This window comes from Ovis aries, chromosome 5, assembly GCF_016772045.2.
Source record: "Ovis aries strain OAR_USU_Benz2616 breed Rambouillet chromosome 5, ARS-UI_Ramb_v3.0, whole genome shotgun sequence".
Classification (NCBI taxonomy): domain Eukaryota; kingdom Metazoa; phylum Chordata; class Mammalia; order Artiodactyla; family Bovidae; genus Ovis; species Ovis aries.
The window spans coordinates 18,074,058-18,093,889 of NC_056058.1; the positions used below are offsets into that span (position 1 = coordinate 18,074,058).

General features: G+C 59.4%; 1 protein-coding gene across 11 annotated transcripts in view; it reads left to right on the forward strand.

Moving 5' to 3' along the window:
* The window catches only part of PIP5K1C (phosphatidylinositol-4-phosphate 5-kinase type 1 gamma), a 48,040-nt gene that overhangs the window by 16,413 nt on the left and 11,795 nt on the right, over nt 1-19,832 (forward strand). For 10 of the 11 annotated variants that reach the window (XM_042250170.2, XM_004008609.6, XM_042250172.2 and 7 more), the window contains exons 2-11: nt 7,305-7,336; nt 8,726-8,818; nt 10,631-10,761; nt 11,589-11,706; nt 12,063-12,215; nt 13,574-13,873; nt 14,616-14,821; nt 16,496-16,579; nt 17,395-17,443; nt 19,382-19,466. In XM_042250170.2, the coding sequence (XP_042106104.1) occupies nt 7,305-7,336; nt 8,726-8,818; nt 10,631-10,761; nt 11,589-11,706; nt 12,063-12,215; nt 13,574-13,873; nt 14,616-14,821; nt 16,496-16,579; nt 17,395-17,443; nt 19,382-19,466 (1,251 nt within the window). Of the gene's footprint in view, nt 1-212; nt 255-7,304; nt 7,337-8,725; nt 8,819-10,630; nt 10,762-11,588; nt 11,707-12,062; nt 12,216-13,573; nt 13,874-14,615; nt 14,822-16,495; nt 16,580-17,394; nt 17,444-19,381; nt 19,467-19,832 lie in introns of those variants that run through there. The other variant, XM_042250169.1, reaches the window with a different exon arrangement.

Sequence of the window (19,832 nt, forward strand, 5' to 3'; positions counted from 1 at the left end):
ATATGGAAGTTCTTTATTCTGCCACTGTGTGATATTTACCCCAGATTCATACCTATTCAGTGCCACACCAGGTGTGACCCTGGTGAAGGAAAGATTAGCAGCTCCCTGTTAATGTATGTTAATCAGAGAGATCGGGTCCAACAGATAAAAATTAACTCAAGTGTGAAACCAGGGACAGGCGTGCATAAAAGAGTAAGAGCAGGTGGTGGTCCAAAGGGCAGAAACTCCCGGATCTGCTTGCAATATGACCGCAGGTGAGTTGCTGGTATCTGTCTGGCCACCTTGCTCTGCTCCACTTAATTCAATGCTTGGTCAGTTGGTTCTGTTAGATTTAGATTTTGTAAAAAAAAAAAAAAACTATCTTTTCAGTTTTCATCCCTTTTCTTTTTTCTTATTTTATTGCATTAGCCAGTTCTCCCACTGAAGTGGTAGCCCTCGCAGCTTCACTCTGTCTTGTGGTTGATGTTAATGTGCTTACTGTTTGTACCTTTTTCTTCCTTTTTCTGGCTACATTGCATGGCTTGTGGGATCTTAGTTCCTTGACCAGGGATTGAACCCATGCCCCTGCAGTGGAAGTGTGGAGTCCTAACCACTGGACCACCAGGGAAATCCCCTACTTGTTTTTAAGTAAAAGTTGTTCCTGTCCCCCAACCCACCCCTACTTCCCCCACCCCCACCTTCCTCTAGTTTCTTAATAGCTTTTTCAACGTGACTTTTTTGTTGAATTTTATGGAACGCTGTTCTGGATTCTGAGATGTGATCATAAAGTTTTTCACCTCTGACTTGGGATCACTTCCTAAATTTCTCCAAACCCTTGCTTCCTTCTGTAAAATGGTGGTAAAGAAATGAGATCACTAAATCAGATGGTGCCTGGCTCAGGTGCGCACAGGCGCCCTCTGGCTGCTGTGGGGGGAGCAGACCTCACGTGAAGGGCAAGAATATGGATCCAGGCGAGTGAGCATGCTGGCTTTGTCTGTGTAGATTTGCTCATTTTCCAAGAAACCTAGGTTTATCTCCAAAACATTGTGACTTTGAAAGTTGACTCAACTCGCACTGACCCTCTACCACCAGAAAGAAAGCCCAGGGAGGGATTCCCGGTGGCATAACTGGGGGATATACTCACCAAGCTTGGGGCTGTGGAATCGGTGGGTGGGTGTGTGGATGGGGGGCCTGAGTTCACACCTCTGCCTGTCACTTTCCTGTGGGGACCGCCAGCTTCCAGGTCCCCATGCAGACTGGGGAGGCCAGTCCCCATGTCACCCAGTCAGCGTGGAGTGAGGGGACGAGTTGAGGGGGTTCTGGGACAGGGCCCGCACAGCGGGGAGTGTGGTGCTGGCCGTTACCATGTCGCTGCCATCATAAATGCCTTGTGTGGGGGTTTTCTACCGTGTGTAGACAGTCTCACTGCCTGTCGCCTGGGACGTCTGTAGTCGTCATGACTGGGATTATATATACTGGGAGGGAGCCCCTAGCATCCAGTTGGGGGGCCAATGCGGCTCCACATCCACAACACCCCAGATGCCCCATAGAGTGACCCTCCCCTCATGTCTGTGGTGCTGGGGGCCTGGGTTAGCGAATGGGCCTTGGGGCGCCCGGAGCCCCACACTGTTCGCGTCCTGTGCAGCGCACTGAGGAGAGGCTGGGCTCGCAGAGTGTCACAGCTCAGCTAAGAGCTGTGGTGGGGTCCCCGTGCTCCTGTCTGGTGTGATTGCAGTGTACAGAGGCTGAAAGAGGAGCAGCAAAACCTTGGGCTTGATCTTGTGTGTCTTCCCCTCTCCAGTGGCTGATGTTTACCATGTTTTGTGGACATCTCGGTCCAAGATAGGTCAGAAACAGGACAAGCTGGCCTTACCCCACAGGAGGTGGGGGAGCGCCCGCCTGGAGGCTTGGCTGCCCTTCCTGAGCTCAGACACCTCCGTCTGGCTGCACGACCTCATCTCAGGGTGGGGCAGGGAACCAAGGTCCTGCGTCCTCTTGCTTCGCGGTATCACTGCTGGAGGAGCGGGGTCTGGAGGAGGTCCTGGAGCCACATGTCACTGGGTGGTGGTTTTGCAATTAACGAGCTTCTTCCTTTAAAAAAAAATTTTTGAGCCATAGTTCACATAGTATAAAATTAACTCTTAAAATGCATAATTCAGTCATTATATTTGCTTTGTTGTGCCACCACCACGAAAATCTAACTCCAGAATACTCCATCAGTCCCAGAAAGCCCTTAGCAGTCACCCCCAACCTCCTCCCCCTCAGCCCCTGACAACCACTCACCCACTCTGTCTGTGGGTCAGCCTGCTCTGGACGTTTCCCGTCAGTGGAGTCACACGTTTTGCTCCCTCGGGGCTTCTCTCACTGAGCCCCGTGCCCTCAGGGTCGCCACGTGGTGGCCAGTGTCGGGGCTTCTCTTCTTGACTGAGCACTGTGCCCTCCTGGTTGGCCACGTGGTGGCCAGTGTCAGGGCTTCTGTCACTGAGCCCCGTGCCCTCAGGGTCGCCACGTGGTGGCCAGTGTCGGGGCTTCTCTTCGTGACTGAGTAATCTGTCACGTGGGTACCATTAATGCTTTTGTGAATGTGAGGAACGCAAGTTGGATAGAGAGTATGAAGTGCTCACTTCTGTCTTCATCTCCCAAAGGCTGAGACTAGATCCTTGTATTCCTCTTGGACATGCTCTCGGCCTCGAGGAATGGTCCCTGTATCAGTTAGCTGCTGCTGTGTAACAGCCACCTAGAGCCGCAGGGCTGCAAACTGCACACACTTGCAATTCTGTCATCTGGGTTGGGCTCAGCAGGCGGCACACAGTCTAGGAGGCTCCTGCACTCACAGGCCTGGGGGGTGGGGGGAGCCTGGTCCTGCCCCCACAGGGTCTCCCGCAGGGCCTCAGCAGGGACCTTGTGGCTCAAAGCCACCCACCTTCCTCACACTGCAGGGTCCCTTCCGCTGGGTTCAGTGGCTCAGGGTGGGTTGCTTGGCTGCAGCGGCTGCAGACTCCTGGGGTCAGCCCCAGAATCCTCCTTGTGGGTTGCAAGCAGAGTTCCCTTGGTGGCTTGTGGGTAGTCTGTCCATTCTGGTCATGGTGGACCAAGACTGGGGGGGCCTGGCCCAGGGGGCTTTGCTCCTGTGGCCAGACCATTCCAGTTGATGGGACATTTGAGAGCCCTGGCCCCAGTGCTGCTTCCTGGCTCAACTGCCTCATACTGTCTCGTTTTCTCTGCGTCATGGGTAGCAGCCCTCCCCTGGGCAACAGGCGGGCAGTGATCCCACAGTGACCGCCTCGGGCCCCCGCCCCTCTCTGAGGCCTGCTCCCCTGTGCACTCCAGACAGCTCTGCAGGGGACAGGGCAGACCTGATGCCCAGTTACTGGGGATATGGAGAGATGACACACAGGCACCAGGTGGGGCCCAGTGCTGGAAGACAGAGAAAGCCAGAAGGTGGGGAGAGTGGCCTGGAGTTAGGAGGGCAGTCTTGGGTGAGGTGATCAGGGAAACAGCTTAGCTGAAGGGGTGATGTCTAAGCCAGGTATTGGCTGAAGCAAGGGCGCAAACCCTGCAGAGGTCTTGGGAAGGTCGTTTCTGGTGGGGAGAATGGCCCTTGCAAAGGCCCTGGGGCAGGACTGTACCTGGCATGCTGGAAGCGAACAGCAAGGAGGCCCATGAGGAGCAGAATGAATGAGGGGGACAGAGAGAGAGGGAGGGGACAGGACAGGTCGTGCAGGGCTCTGTGGGCCACGTGGATGACTTGGGCTCTTATCTCCAGGGAGGTGGGACCCAGGAGGGCTGTGGACAGAGGCGGCAGCCAGCCCGGGGTGGGGCCTAACTCTGGTGCTCACGGGTACCCTCTGGTGGCTGCTCTGGGGAGGACAGACTTGGGGGGGTGCAGTTTTCCACGTGGTACAGGATGGGGGCTGAGAGGAGCCAGGCAGAGGTGCACCAGGCAGAGGTACACTCTGAATGGACTTTGAAGTAAAAATAACCTAGTGTTTCTGCTGAGGGGTAGATGGTAAGGCTGCCCTGCCCCCGGTCCTTGGGATGTGTCTTCTCTGCCTCAGTTTCCTCATCAAATGTAAGAGAAGTGGTCTTGTATATGCCAGGGGAGGGGTCCCGCACCCGCAGCCTTCATGGGCATCTGTGAGGGGGCCAGCCCAAGGCACAGCTGTGTCCCCAGTTCCCCCCCAGGTCTCAGCCCTGCCTCCCGCCTGCAGCGCCTCACTCTCTCCCCCTCCCCCGGCTATTTTTAAAACCTAATTTCCTCGAAAACAGGGTGGCTCATTCAAAAGATAATTGGTCACGGCATGGGCTGGGAAGAGCGCAATATCTTGGTCCCTGCTGCCCCCAGCCCGGATGGCAGGGGTGGGTGCAAGAGCCAGCTGGCTGCCTGGCCCCAGAGCTGATGGGCAAGGCTCCAGAAGGGCATTTCAGAGAGCGGGTGGGCACGCGGATGGCAGGACTCCGGGGGAGAGGGAGAGGAGTCCCAAGAGGGGACGTCGGGGTGCATGTCTAGGCAGAACCCTGTCTCAGGTGTGCTGGCTACTTCTTGCCCTTGCTTCTCCCCCTGCTCTGCTCCTGCTCTGGGCACCCCTGCCTGTGACCTGGGCTGGCTCAGAGCCTGCCTTCTGCCCTCCTGGCCTCATGCCTGGGGGGATTCCAGGTAGGGTAGGGCTGCCCCTTTATCAGCCAGTCAGTGTCCCTGAACAGGGCAGACCTGGCTGGACTTCACATCTGGCACTGGTGTTGGCCGGGCCCCTCCCTCACAAGCCTGAGACTGCGGAGGCCTTGGTGGTGGAGAGGGCAGGGACCACGGTGTTGGACTATCTCAACCCCGGGATGAGGGGTCAGGAGCTGCAGAAGATGTGGGTGGGCCCAGGGGTTGGGTTCCAGGCTCAGGTGATCCAGGCAGACTGAGAAGGAGATGCCTGGGGCCCCCAGAGAAGGTCTGGAATGTTCCATTCAGTCCACTGGCACTTCCTGCCTCATCCCCCGTTCCTTCCCCCACACCCCAGACGCAAAACCGTGAATTGTTCTGCTGTTGGGCAGCCAACGAAAATATTATGTCAGCTTTCCAGCACCTTCCGCCACCCCCCCACCCCCAGGCCTCAGGGTGGGCTGAGCCCAGGTTCGTCCTGTGTCCAGGGAGCCCCACATGTCACAGGTGGGCTGGTGTGTCCCCTCCTGGCGCTGTCACGGCCTTCCAGGGATCCGTGGGCTGTGTCTTCCAGGAGAGTCCCTTCTGTGGGCACTGGTATGAAGGGCCGAGCCAGCTGCTCCCTGGTTCAGTTTTCCTGTCTCCTGATGGCGGGGGGCGGGGGGGGTGCACTGTGGGCAGAAGGGTGCTCAGGAGAGGCCCCACCCCAGCCAGCCTGGCTGCACCACGTCCGTGCCATCTTGGTTTTGTGTTCTTTATTGAGAGATAATTCATAAATACCATAAGACTCACTTGTAAGTGTGTAATTCAGTTTTTCCTGTGTCTTTACAATGTTGTGCAGCCGTGACCACTGATTGCAGACCATTTTCATCCTCCTGGAGGAGGCCGAGTCCCCATTAGCCATCCCCAACCCAGCCCTGGCCCAAGCCTGGTGGACAGAGAGCACGTTCTGACCCCTGACCCGTCACCTGGGCCTGCTGCTCTCTGGTGGCCCTTGCCCGCCCCCAGCTCATGGGCCCAGGGCTGGGTCCTCAGGCCTCTCCCCTCCCCCCTCCCACATCTCCTGGGTGGTCTTGTCCACTCTTGGGGCTCAAACCCCATCTAGCCCCCAGACAACTGCCTCCAGCCGGGGCCTCCCTGAGCTCCTGACGTGGGGTCCAGCTGTCCCTCCCATCTTCACGCAGGGGTCTCACACTCCACATGGCCACCCTGCCCCCGACCATCCCCCACACCTCCTGCCCTGCCCCCATCCTGGCTGATGCAGCTCCATCCTTCTGTGAGTTGCTCCAAAATCCTTAAGTCGTTCCTGACGCCTCACTTTTCTCCAGTCTGCCTCCAGTGAGCACGGGCGGTCCGTCCTGACTCCAGATCTTCCCCGATGCCCACTTCTCTCTCACCTGCTTTGTGGTGGCCACCCATGGTCCACCCTGTTGTCTCCCCATTATCTCCCACCTGGACCAGCATGCGCCGCTCCCCCACCCCCCGTCTGTCCCCCTACGGCCACCCGGAGGTGCCTGTGAGCACCTGAGTCCGGTGTCCCACCTTATCCCAGCCCTCCAGGGCTCCCATCTCCCTGAGGTAAGAGCCCAAGCCTTCCCTTGCTGATCTGACCCCCCACCTGTCTCTTCATGTGGTCTTCCTGGCACTCGCTGTGCTGTCCAGACCCTTCTCTGCCCGCCCTTGGCTGTGTGCCCTAGAAGGTGGGGCCAGGGCAGTCCTGGTCACCACTTGCTTCCCCTCCATGCTGACACCTGGCAGACATCAGTGTATGGGCTCCCCCTTGCAGCTGTAACAGATCACCACAGACTTGACCTGCTAACTGCACAGATTGATTATCTCACTGTCCTGGACGGAGCTAAATCCAGGCATGGGCAGGGCCCATCCCTCCGGAGGCTCCAGGGGAGTGCTGGCTCCCCCGTTTTCCAGCGTTTTCCAGGTTCTAGAGGCACTGCGTCCCTGGCTCACGGCCCCTCCCTCCATCCTCACAGCCAGCAGAGCAGCATCTCCTGTCTCTCTGCCTCTGACCTTCCCCCTCCCTCTTATGACGACCCTGCGATGGCACTGGGCCCCTGGGAATCCAGGATCATCCCCATCTCGGGTTTTAACCCCACCAGCACAGCCCATTCTGGGACCAGAATATGAACACCCTGGGGGTTGGGGCAGATATGTGCTGAGCACTCGCACTGAACAGATAACCCTCACAGAAGCCAGCTTTCTGGGTGAGGATGCCGGCTCAGCAGGGCCTGGGCTTGGCCAGAGGGCCCCGAGGAGCTGGGCTGGAGGGGGTGGTCGTGGTCCCGAGAGGTGAACATCGCTGGCCGTGGGGACGGGGACCGGGGGTGTCCTTGGCTGGCTGGCTGGCTCTCCATCGCCTGGCGGCCTCGGGGGCTAGCGCTGTCACTCTAGCCTGGGCCGCAGCCGCTGATCACTGCCGCCTTCCGTGCTTGGGCTCCCCAGCGATGGGCTGTGCCTTGTCTCCACCCGCCCTCCCACTACCCCTGCCTGCAGAGCTGCGTCAGCGTGGTCGCTCCGCGTCCACCCCCACATTGCGTCTCCAGGCCTATTTACCACGCGGGGTCCCTACCACCTCCCCAGGGGCACAGGGTGTGTGTGGGGGGCGATGCTGATGGCAGAGGCCAAGGGTCCAGACTAAAGCGTCCCTTCTCTTCCTCAGGTTCGGCCCAGAAAAAGACAACCCCAGTAGAGGTGAGTGTCCTCGGGGGCCCACCCTCCCTGCCTCCCGAAAGTGGACGGGGCAGTACCCTGCCCTGCCCGCATCCTGCTCCGTGGCCTTAGGCGTCTCACTGCACTTCCCTGGGCCTCAGATGCTGGCATAGCAAATAGGCACATGTCGTCAGACAGTGGAAACGGTCTGTCCCACCAGCATCTTGAGTTTCTGGGAGGGATGGGGTGGGTGGGGAGAGCCCCGAGGGGCCTGGAGAGGATGGCCCCCTGCCTGTCCCTGTCAGCAGTACCTTCAAGCCGGCCTTCCCCCCCACCCCCTGCTGTCCCATACCTGCCCACCGAGGGTCCCACTGGTCCTGTCCCCAGGCAACTTTTCCTGGTGGTGGCCACTTGCGTGAGCCCTTGGCACCCTGTCTCTAGTTTGTTGGTTTCCGGTCACTCCTGGAAGCCACCTGCGAGGGGCGTCTGAGCCCTGTTGTCTGAGGAGCCATGGACAGCAGGTTAGAGGACCCCAGGTATAGCGGGAGCCACCCTGACAGCCATGTTCCCTCCCAGCCAGGCTCCTCTCCCAGGACGCTGCTGGGCACCCAGGGTCCTTCCTGTGACGGCTTTGCCCATCTGCTGGGGCCCTGGTGGGTGTCCAGCTGACAGGCAGTGGGGAGCCAGCGAGGGGTGCAGAGCAGGGCTGGCAACTAACGTTGCCTGAGGGAAGCCCGCCCCCTGGTGGCCAGCGTGCAGAACAGGCTGGTCTGAGCCCTGTGAATGGTGGCAAGTATGCACCATCTTTGGGGCGGCCTCGGCCCAGCTCTTGAGCTGGTGTGTCTCCTTCAGGCCCCATGGCCCTGTGCACCATCTTTCCCCTGCGATGTCACACAGGAGGGCCAGTGGCTTCCGCACAACTTTGCCAGGATGTCACTCATATGCTGTGGAGCTGGCAGGAACCAGCCTGCTCCCAGACCAGCGGGACCTCTCCCTCATCTGGGAGGAGATACTCTCATTTCAGTCCAAAGGGTTTCACCCAGCCACGTCTGGGAACATTCGTGGTTGTCACAACTGGGGGCCTCCTGGCAGAGAAGAGGTGGGACAGTGATGTTGCTATGCACCCCACAGCACCCAGGGTGCCCCCCTAGAGAGTGACTAGCCCCAAGTCAGCAGTGCTGGGGGTGGGGGTGAGCCTGGGGTGGGGGTGACCCTGGAGTTGGGGCTTTTCTCCCTGCAGAGGGCCCAGGCTGCTGACTTTCTTTTCTGGAGGTCCTGGTCTGGGTGTGGCCCCTAGATGTGGGATGTCGGCCCCCAGAAAGGAGCCCCCGTGCCCGCAGCCTACCCAGCCCCCGCCCCAGACTCCAGCTGGGATTTCCAGAGCATTCTGGTTTCTCGCCAATTCTGAACTTCTTCCTTCCTCTTCCCCAGGTCCCACTGATGACTGGACAGCCCGGCCCTGGCCATGGGAAGAAGCTGGGTCATCGAGGCGTGGATGCATCTGGCGAAACCACCTACAAGAAGGTTCCTGCTCTTCCCTCAGTCAACGGGGGTGGGACAAGGGGGCCCCCACACGTGTGCACGGGGCCCACGGAAGGTCAGGTGTGGGCTGTTTGTGGCTGGAGGCTGCACCACCTGCCTGGCTCCTCAAGTCACTGTGGCCTTGACTGTGACCTTGGGTGAGAGGAAATTGCAGCTTCCTCCCGTCCCTTGGGAGTGGGGCGGAGGTGAGGTTGGGCCAGGGCTGTGCGTGGTGAGCTGGTCCCGCTGCTGCTGGTCCTCTCCGCCTGGTCACACCTCCTAAAAACACCCACCTCACTGAGAGCGAGTGTGTGCAGTGAGTGAGTCACCCTTCTGAAGTGTTCAATTAGACGGTTTCTAGAGTATTCAGAGCTGTGCAACCATCGCCAGAGTCAATTTTAAAGCATTTCTCTCACCTCAAAAGCCCTGTCCCCATTTGCCTCCCCCATCCCCTGACAGCCAGGAACCCACTGTCTGTGTCTGTGGATCAGCCTGTTCTGGACATTTGCCGTCAGTGGGGTCACATTCTGTGTGTCCTTCTGTGTCTGCTTCTCTCACTGAGCATCGTGTTCTCGGGGCCATCCACGTGGTAGCGAGTGTCAGGGAGAATCGGGGGTCATCCATGTGGTAGCGAGTATCAGGGCTTCTCCCTTTTTGTAGCCGAGCGATGCTCTCATGGGCAGGGGGACCATGGTCTGTGTATCCACCCTCCACTGATGGACCTTTTCTGGCTGTTGTGAGCAGTGCTGTTGTGAGGGCTTGTGTCCAGATGATTTTGGGGACTGCACTGCCCTCCTTGGGCCGCAGTCCTAGTAGTGGAACCGCTGGGCCCCCCGGGGGGTCACAGGTAGCCCTTGGAGGAGCTGCCACACAGTCCACCGTGGCCATCCCATTCTCCATTCTTGCCAGCTGAGCATGGGGACTCCACTCCCCGTCCTGTGTGGTGCTGGTCTGTCTGATCTGTCCCTCCCGATGCATGGGCAGCAGGTCTCACTGTCTAGATTTGCACCTTCCCTGCGTCTGGTGGTACCCAGCACCTTCTGTGCTCACTGGCCATCTGTGTATCTCCTCTGGAAGACTGTGTTCAGTCGATGTCATCTTGAGGGAATGGATGGAGGTGGGGCTTCGGGAGGAGGGGTGGGCACTTGGGAAGGGCTTGACGCTGCAGCGGGGGTGCTGGGGACCCGAGTCGGTAACTTGAGGACCAAGGCGTCTTTCCTCGATGGTGGGCGTGTTGCTTAAGGCTCATGGTGACGGTGACGTGAATGGCAGTGCTGACAGATGGACAGGCAGCTGGTTCTTCTCTAGGGAGGGCGGCATGAGGGGCCCCAGGAAGGCCAGTGCCAGGGTGGAGGACTGGGATGCAGAGAGGCAGATCCCTTTGAGAGTAGACAGAAGGAGCCCGGGTCTCAGAAGGGAAGCCTGGGCATTGCTGGATGCTGTACTCCTGCTTCCCAAAAGAGAACCCTGGCAGTGGTAGACCCTCCCCCATGTCGGGGCAGTTCTGAGCTATAGGAACCTTCTAGAATGTGGATAGAAAACAGGCCACGGGGCCACATGGTGGTGTTGGAGCCTCAGCCAGGCCACTTCCTGGCCATGTGGTTATGCAGGCTGAGTGGTGGGCCTGAGGCCAGCACGTCTGTGACGGGCTCGGCAGGTGCTGCCTGGGGACCCCTTGGAGGTAATGGGTGTCAAGGGCTGAGCCACAGGCCGGATGCTGCCCCCTTCATCCTAAGGGGGCTTCCTGTCCTGTCTCGGACCCTGGCAGCCAAGGGATGGGCCCCAGGGGTTTTGATGCAGCTGGGTTTCCCGCAGACCACGTCCTCTACCCTGAAGGGGGCCATCCAGCTGGGCATCGGCTACACCGTGGGCAACCTGAGCTCCAAGCCAGAGCGTGACGTGCTCATGCAGGACTTCTATGTGGTGGAGAGCATCTTCTTTCCCAGGTACCCTGCCCGGGCCGCTCCAAACCCTCTGTACTCTCCCTGCATGCACACACCGCCCCCCTGCTATTCTTTCAGCCTTTTTCTCTGCTGGAAATGGCTCCGGCCCTTCCTGGGCTCCCCTTGCCTTTGAGGTCCAGCCCTGTGTTAGTCGGGATGTTTGCTGCTGAATCAGAGAAATGCAATAGAACGGCAGCTCTTAGAAAGAGAGGAAGACAAAAGTTTGTTGTTTCTCTCTTTCTAATATGTGTGTGCGCGTGTATACCTAGACACACACACACACACACACACAGTCCAAGATTGGAAGATTGGTCAGGTGGCTCCATGATGTTACTGGGCCCAGATTCCTTCTGGTTTCTCCACCATCTTCTATGCTGCTTTACAAACCAGTGGCTGCAAGAGCCGCCCAGGTTCCTGCCATCACAGCTGCATTCCAACCACAGGAAAGAGAAGGAGAGCACATGCCCCTGCCCTTTAAGGGCATGACTAGGAAAAGACCAAGTCATTCTCCTCTCATGGGATTGTGCAAGCACAGCACCCTGATCATGCCTGGCTGTGGCAGAGGCTGGCAGTGGTCTTATTCTGGGTGGCCATGTGTGCACCCCACACTGTGGGCTAATGAAGGAAGGGGAAGGTGGTCATTGGAGGACAATCTGAGACTGGCCACAGCCCTTGGTCCCGTGTCCAGCATGGGAGCCCCATGTCACTTTTTGGGTTGGCTATTCGGGTGCCTTGGGGCTGGGCCTGGGCGGGTAGGCAGACTGTTGGTGGGGGAAGGGAGTGTACATGGGCCTGGGTCCCTCACAGTCTCCCCCCTGCTTCCTCTGCAGTGAAGGCAGCAACCTCACTCCCGCCCATCACTTCCAGGACTTCAGGTTCAAGACCTATGCGCCTGTTGCCTTCCGCTACTTCCGGGAGCTCTTTGGGATTCGGCCAGATGACTACTTGGTGAGTGTGTCCTCAGCAGCCTGGCTCGGGGCTTAGATCACCACCTGCTTGTCGTCCTCGGCCTCCATGGGGCAGGGACATGGCTGCAGCGTTGCTGGGCTCCTTGCTCAGGTTGTCATCTGGGGCTGGGCTGTGGCCTCAAGTGGACTCAACTGCATTGGGTCCCTTCCAAACCCCTGGCTTCATCAGCCAGGCTCTGTCCTTGCTGGCCAGGACGTCCATTCCTTCCAGATACTACGGTCTCCTCTGTGACTGTCCCATGGAGCCGACCGAGACCACTTCTGGGATCACCCACCAGCCCCTGGGCCTGTGCGGTGTCGGTGACCACCCCCATCCATCCACCATCCCCTTTTCAGTACTCGCTGTGCAACGAGCCGCTCATTGAGCTGTCTAACCCCGGTGCCAGTGGCTCCCTGTTCTACGTCACCAGCGACGACGAGTTCATCATCAAGACGGTGATGCACAAGGAGGCCGAGTTCCTGCAGAAGCTGCTGCCCGGCTACTACATGGTGGGGAGCCCGGCCGCCCCTGGACTTAGGCCTTTCTCCCTCTGCTGAGGAGCTCTGGGCATCCCCACCTTGGGAACTACCCCTCCTGGGAGCCACCCCCTCCAGGAACTATCCCCTCTAGGCAGGCCTTGACAGGCCGTCCTGGGTCACCGAGCCTCACTCGTAGGACCCCCTCACGTGGCGAGCAGGAATAGCCATCTGGGCCCTGGTGGCCATCCCCCACTACTGACCTCCCAGAAGTCATGGCTTTGGGCCTCAAGTCTCAACAACCAGTGACTTAGACAGGCACTGGGGAGGAACTGGGCTATCAGCTGGCGCTCAGACCCTTGGGGGTGTGGAAGCAGGCACCTCAGACTTCCTGGCCCCCAGGGGTGAGGGTCCTGATACACACCCAGATGGAAAGTGAGGACCCCTCCCTGAGGGCCAGCCCTCCCTGCTGCCTGGCAGGCATGGCCAGGCCCTGGGCAACTTTGTGCAGATTGTGACCTGTCCCCCGCCCTGTAACCCGCCTCCCCCATCTATGATCCTGGGTGGGATCCTCATCTCGCCTAGGTCGGAGGTCAGCAAACGTTTTCTGTAAAACATGAGAAAACAAACGTCTTCAGCTTTTTGAGCGCAGCCTCTGTCTCCGTGGCTCCGCTGTAGTGAGAAAGCAGCCACAGACAGGGCGAGAGCAAGCGGCCCCCGCTGAGTGCCAATAGAACTATCTGCTGAGGCTGCCGTGTGCATTTCATGTAATTTTCACATGCCGCAGGACACTATTTTTTGTTTGGTTTTATCAACTTGCTGACAATGTAAAACCATTCTTAGTTCCCAGCTGTACAAAGACAAGTGGCCTGGGACTTCCCTGATGGTCCAGTGGTTAAGACTCCATGCTTCTAATGCAGGGGGCACATGTTCAATCCCTGGTCAGGGAACTAGGATCCTATATGCTGCGAGGCACAGCCAAAAAATAAAAAAAAAAAAAAAAAGACAAATGCCCTGATGCCTAGAGGCCGAGCAACCCCCATCCCCTCAGGGCAGACTAGGGAGGTGAGAGACCTGGGTCTGACCTAGGAAACCAGGCCCAACACCTTGGGAAGTCCCCTGGGGCCCTTTATGGAAAGGCCACCTCTCCCTGGGCCTGACCATGTAGAAACAGACCCTCCTGGTGCTTTCGGTCAGGTGGGGCGATGGGGAGTTCAGTTGGCTGGGTGCTAGGGGCAAGGAGGGAGGGCAGGCCTCAGGGAGGTGGTCAGGGCAGGCTTCCTGAGGAGGTGGCCTCTGGCCTGAGCTCTGAGGAGCAGGCCGCAGGGTGCTGTGTGGGGTCCCAGCAAGGCTCCTGGTGTCCTCTCCACCTGCCCTCTCCCCTCCACCAGAACCTCAATCAGAATCCCCGGACACTGCTGCCCAAGTTCTATGGGCTATACTGCGTGCAGTCGGGTGGCAAGAACATCCGCGTGGTGGTGATGAACAATGTGCTGCCACGCGTAGTCAAGATGCACCTCAAGTTCGACCTCAAAGGCTCCACGTACAAGCGGCGGGCCAGCAAGAAGGAGAAGGAGAAGAGCATCCCCACCTACAAGGACCTGGACTTCATTCAGGACATGCCCGAGGGGCTAATGCTTGATGCCGACACCTTCTCTGCACTTGTCAAGACGCTGCAACGCGACTGCCTGGTGAGGAGCGGCCGGCTGGTCTGACGGAGTTTCATGTCTGAGCCCCGTCCTCCCAGCTGTGACATGGGGATGCTGGGAGAAGCTAGCGCTGTGAGCCGGAGAGATGCCCCACCCCCCACCCCACCCTCACAGGCTGTGTTCCTGCTGCCAAGCAGAGCCTCGGGGCAGCCTGAGGTTTTCAGGGCTCAACTCAGGGTGCACCTCAGGGCTTGCCTGACCTGAGTGTTTAAGTGTTTAAGGCTTTGAGCTTCTACTGCAGGAGGCACAGTTTCGATTCCTGGTCAGGGAACTAATATCCTGCGTGCCTGTGGCATAGCCAAAACAAAAGCAAACCCAAAAAAACTTAGAGCTCTCCTCAGACCCAGGTCTGTGCAGCCGCCCTCCTCCACAGGCAAGTATTTCTTAGGGAGAAGGAAGGTTTGCCAGGCTCATCCCAGGTCTTGCCATTGTGGTCCACGCCGCCCCCTATTGGCCTCAGAGGTGAGGATACGGAGGTCTGGAGGGGGTTCAGGCCAGGCCTGGGTCCTCCAGGGTCCGCCCTCACTCTGGCTCCCAGACACCCCAGAAACCGCCAGCCGTCTCCATGCCCCAGGGCTTCCAGGCCCCGTCGCCAGTGCCTGCATGTCCACATCTTGGGCTGCACCTCGTGGTCTGGAGCAGTCTGGAGGCCAGTAAACCGGGCTTCTGAACCAGGGCGGGGGTGGGGTCACGGCCGGCCAACCCCTGACCCCTATTCCCGCAGGTGCTGGAGAGCTTCAAGATCATGGACTATAGCCTGCTCCTGGGTGTCCACAACATTGACCAGCAGGAGCGTGAGCGGCAGGCTGAGGGCGCCCAGAGCACAGCCGATGAGAAGCGGCCGCTGGGCCAGAAGGCGCTCTACTCCACAGCCATGGAGTCTATCCAGGGTGGCGCCGCACGCGGGGAGGCCATCGAGACGGATGACACGTAGGTGCCGGGGCTGGCGGGCCCGGGGGAGCTTTCAGCTCTCATCTCTGCCCCAGCCCCCTTGCCAGGCGAGAAGCAGGCAGGGGGCAGGAAGAGGGGGAGCCTTGAGGAAGGTGAAGGACAAGGCCAGGTTCAGAACCTGGTGAATTCCTGGTTTCTGGTTTGTAAGCCAGCAGCGCCCACCCGTCCCCACCCCCTGGGCCCTGAGAGTTAGATATTGGGCGCACAGCTATGGCCAGGTGTTCTGACCCTGACATCTGACTCAGTCAGTCAGTAGACAGAGGTCACTGGCCAGCCCTGTGGGAAACACAGGTACCCTTGCCCTGGACCTAGGGGAGTTAAAGCCTCACTGCAGGCAGCAAAGCTGGAAAGGTGTTGGAAGGCAGCCAAGAGAAGGTGGAAAGGGCTGGGAACGAGGGACCCTTTTTACAGCAAGATCCCTGCCCAGGACCCTGGGGAGAGGGGTGCAGGGGCTGAGAACGTTCCTTGCCTAGTGACGCCAGGTGACTGTGGGTGCAGCCAGGTCAGAGGGTCCAGACGAGATTGTGCCCCCTGACCCCCAACCTGGTCCTGCCCTCGGGGCTCAGGCACAGAGACAGATTCACGGGGCATCCCTACTCCCACCTCATGCAGGCCCTGGTCACTCTTTGGGTGTCTTGGGTACTGTGAGGGGTGGAGCAACATTCCTGACCCTGGTCATGATAACCACTGCTGTCCCCACACAGCATCAGTGTCCCTGGGGATGGTCACCCCCGATGGGAACCACTGCTGTAGACAGGTGTCACAATTGACCCTGTATCACCATGCACAAACCATGTGGGAGCTGGCTGGACCCTCCATGTCCAGACCTTGTCCAGTCCTTACAGTGGATGGTAGCCGTCAGGGTGCACAGGCAGCTGGGGGACAGGCTAAAGCTTGGCCACCAAACTGGGCCATCAGCTGAAGGGCCTGCCTGGGATGAGTGTGGGGGACCTGAGTGGGCCCAGAGCTCAGCCGTCTGGCGTTTGTAGGGTTGGTGCCAGGCCAGGAGAGACGGCAGGTGTGAAGGTGAGTGCAGTGTGGAGTGCAGCTGGCAGAGCCTGTTGGGGGCCTGGGCGTGCAGGAAGCTGCTGCCTCGTGGGCCTCACTAACTGCTCAGGCGGGCTTGGCCTGGGGCTGCAGCGGCTTTAACTCCCCAGCCTGCGCCCGAAGCCCAGCCTTGCCTGGGTGTGTACGTGCTCATGCATGCACCTGTGTGTGTGTGAGTGTACAAGCTCCATGTGTGCACGTGTGGGTGTGCATGCACCTGTGTATGTGTGCAAGCTCTGCGTGTGCATGTGTGGGTCTGCGTGCACTTGAGTCTCATAGCCCGGACCCTTTGGCAGCCTCTGGCCTGCAGTGTTGACTCAGTGAGCGGGCCAAGAAGGCCACTCGATCCTTCTTTGTGGTGGGCTTCCCAGGTGTCAGGTCCCTCTCCGAGGGTCCAGCCAGGCAGCCACCAGGGAGTGTGTGGATCCTCAAGCTCTGGGTTCCATCACTCCTGCCCGCTTATCCCTCTATCTCAGTACCCCTAAGTCCCAGAGCAGGTACCCCTGGCTCGGGGCTCTAGGCTACCTCCAGCCTTTGCTCCTGACAGACAGGGCTCATCCCTGGGCTGGTTCCATGAGTGCTGACAGTCTTGACCCCTCTCCTCAGGATGGGGGGGATCCCCGCGGTGAATGGTCGAGGAGAGCGTTTGCTTCTGCACATTGGAATCATCGACATCCTGCAGTCCTACAGGTGGGTCCCCGCCCCCCATCCTGCCGGGGTGGGTGCATGCCCCTGGCCCGACTTCCCCACTCCTCAGTGAGAGCCTGGTCAGGGACAGATCAGGGCTGGCACAGGGCAGGGTAGAGAGTAGGGTGTCACTGGCTGACTGTGGGCCCTGCTGTGTGCCAAGACTGGGCTGCCTCATCTCCTGCTGGTGTCTCCCTCCCAGTGTGGAGCAGAGCAGGCAGCTTTCCGAGCAGTGGGTGAGGGTTTATGTGGAGACCCGGGTGGGACAAGGTGGGCAGGACAGCCTAGGGCGAGCGGCCAGAGCCCATCCTAGGGCAGGGGTGTATGTCAAGGAGGATGTCCTTCCCCCTGCAACCCAGAGGCATCTTGGGGAGCTGCCTGGAGGCAGCAACGTGCTCCCCAGCCCAGGTGTGGTACAGGGGCCTGGCTGGGGCACTGGGCGCTCCCTCCAGCAGGGAGGAGACCGGCTCACCCTGGGCCACGGGAGAGACAAAGGGCGGGCTCCGTCCCCCATGGAGGGCCACGCACCGCAGCCTTTCCACTTCCTTCTGCAGAGCAGGAGCAATAGCAGCAGCCAGCCAGTGGGGAGTGGTCAAGGGGGCCGGGAAGAGCGGGGTGGCCTCTGACTGGTACAGCAGGTGGCCTGGTTCCTCTCAACCAGGGCTCCTCTGCCCCCTCAATGCCAAGAACATTCCCAGTCATGATGACCGCAAAGGTCCCTGGAGACCACCTGTGTCCCCTGGGATGAGCTCGCCTGGAAGAGACCTCCCCTGGACCTGGAGGTGTGGCTGATGTCCTGGGCGTTTTCTCCTCTGCAGGTTTATCAAGAAGCTGGAACACACCTGGAAGGCTCTCGTCCACGATGGGGTGAGCATCCTCTGCTTGTTCATTCTGTCCATCCATCCACAAACATCCTGACCATCACCCTGGGCCAGACCTGGGTGCTAAAGAGCTGAGGGACACGTCCACTTTTTTGGAGCCACGGTCACAGGCCAGGGGATCAGGGCTGAGACAAGGCAGTGAGGCAGCCATGGGACCCCCCCAACCAGGGGCCCAAGCCATCTGTGAGGGTACAGGCTTAGCATATAGGCTTCCCGAAGGAGGGTGCTAGGGGCCCCAAGTGAGTTAGAAGTGAGGACAGACTGGGAAAGTCAGGGGCCAGTCAGGCAGAGAACATTCTGAAAGTGTGTGATATGGAGGGGGTCTTGGGCCCCGGTTGCACCCAGGGGCAGCACTGTATAGCTCTGACCCCGCTGACCCTGCAGGTAGGGCCTGCTTACGCAAATGGGCTCAGTTGTTCAAAAAAAGCTGGAAATTCGTGTCTTCCTGTGAGCACAGCCCACCCGTACACCCTTGCAGTGAATTACTTCAAAGGGTAAAATACTGTGAGGACCAACTGCTGGGGTTAAACTGTCCACCTGTGGCCCTAGTCCGGCTGTGGACCCTCAGGCAGAGGCCTCTCCCCTTGTGCCCCCACAGGCCAGTTCTTGAGTGCTAAGGGCTGTCTGTGTGTGTGCAGTCTGCAAAACCCAAGGTCCCAACAACTTCCCCCACTACGCCCCAGAGTGTTTTGAGGGTCTGGGGGAGCTTTCAGAATGTTCCCCCCTGGGTGGGGCCGGCAGGAAACCCTTCTATGTGGTGAACCCACAGCAGAGGGGAAAGCAGATGGAGGGGTTGCGACCCTGTCAGACCAAGGTCAGCTCCAGAGGGGTCCAACCATCAAAGTAACCATCCAAGGGCTTTGCTAGCAGTTCAGTGGTTAAGACTCCAAGCTCCTATCATGGGGGGGCGCAAGTCTGGTCCCTGGTTGGGGAACTAAGATCCCACTTGCTGTGCATGCACCATGGCCAGAAAAGTAACCATCCAGGTGTGTGAACCCTGAGACTGGTAGGTGGCGCCACAGTGCTGGGGGCCAGCTTCTTCCTGTGTGTCCCTGTACACCCTAGGCGTTACCCTTGGCACCTGGCCCAGATGGCAGCCCCCATTTCGGCTCCAGCCAGAGAGAGGGGCATCTTCCTCCCGGGGCGGAGAGACTCTTCTGCTGTCCTTGCTCAATCACCATCAACCAGCATGAGTCCCCGAGGCCATGTGACCACCTCAGGGCAGGCCGGGATGGGAGGCCCTGTGTCCAGATGCGTTCTGTTAGGTTACAGCCGGGGGAGGCCGCGAGGCAGTGGTCACACTGTATCTAGAAGGTGGGGACCAGGGATGCTGGCCCCACCCTAGGGCATAAGATGGACCCCCCAAGAATGACCAGCCTGCGATCAGCAGTGCTGGGGAGACAGTGCCGAAGCAAGTGAGCAGACTGGATCCAGGGACAGCCGGGTGTGAGCCCAGGGGCCCTGCAGGATGGTGCCCCAACTGTGTGCCAGGCTGCCTACCTCACGGGCATCCCAGCCCTGCATCCTGACCTGCCCAGCAGCCTTGGGTCCACCCCGGGGCACCGAGGTGGCATGGCCAGGGCCGCCCCACCATGAGTGCAGGAGCCGGGTCTGCCTGCCCAGGACAAAGCCTTCCTTTGTAGCAGGGTCGGCTGCACTCTTCTTCCACCGCCCCCGCTCCGCCCCGGCTTTAAAGGTTCTTTCCAGTTTCTTGATTTTGATGTTTATTCAGTTATCTCTTTGAATAGCCATTTTATGCATGAGGGTCAACAATTAAACCCAGGGACCGTTACCACCGTCCCACCACTACCGGTTCCTGGGGTCCCATCCCCACAAGGTGACACAGCAGCCCTGACACGGGACGCCCACGGGCCCCCCCAGCCCTCATCCCCTGCCTGCCCTCAGGCCCCCCTTCCCTTCCCAGGACACAGTCTCCGTCCACCGGCCCAGCTTCTATGCCGAGCGCTTCTTCAAGTTCATGAGCAACACGGTTTTCCGGAAGAACTCCTGTGAGTGCCCAGGCCCTCTGGATGGGGGTGCAGAAGGAGAAGGGTGGGAGGTCAAGAGCAGGGTAAACCCGGGGTCCTGGTCCTCTGTTCACTAGCCCTAGGATGGAGTCAGGGACTTGGTCCAGGGAACAGGGCAGCTGGGTGGCCCCTCAGGGACATGGCATAGGGCAGGGGACCCAGGGAGCCCCCAGCCTCTGGGACTGGATGGCTGTGTGAGGCAAACTGAGCCGCTACTGTATGTGGGACAGTGGTCACCGGAGGCACGGGAGAGGCTGGTGACAGGCCTTGGTGGGGCCAGGGTGGTGTGGAAGGTGTATCAGGGTTTTCCTGCCTCCTTTGACCCATTGTTGCAGATAGGGACTTGGG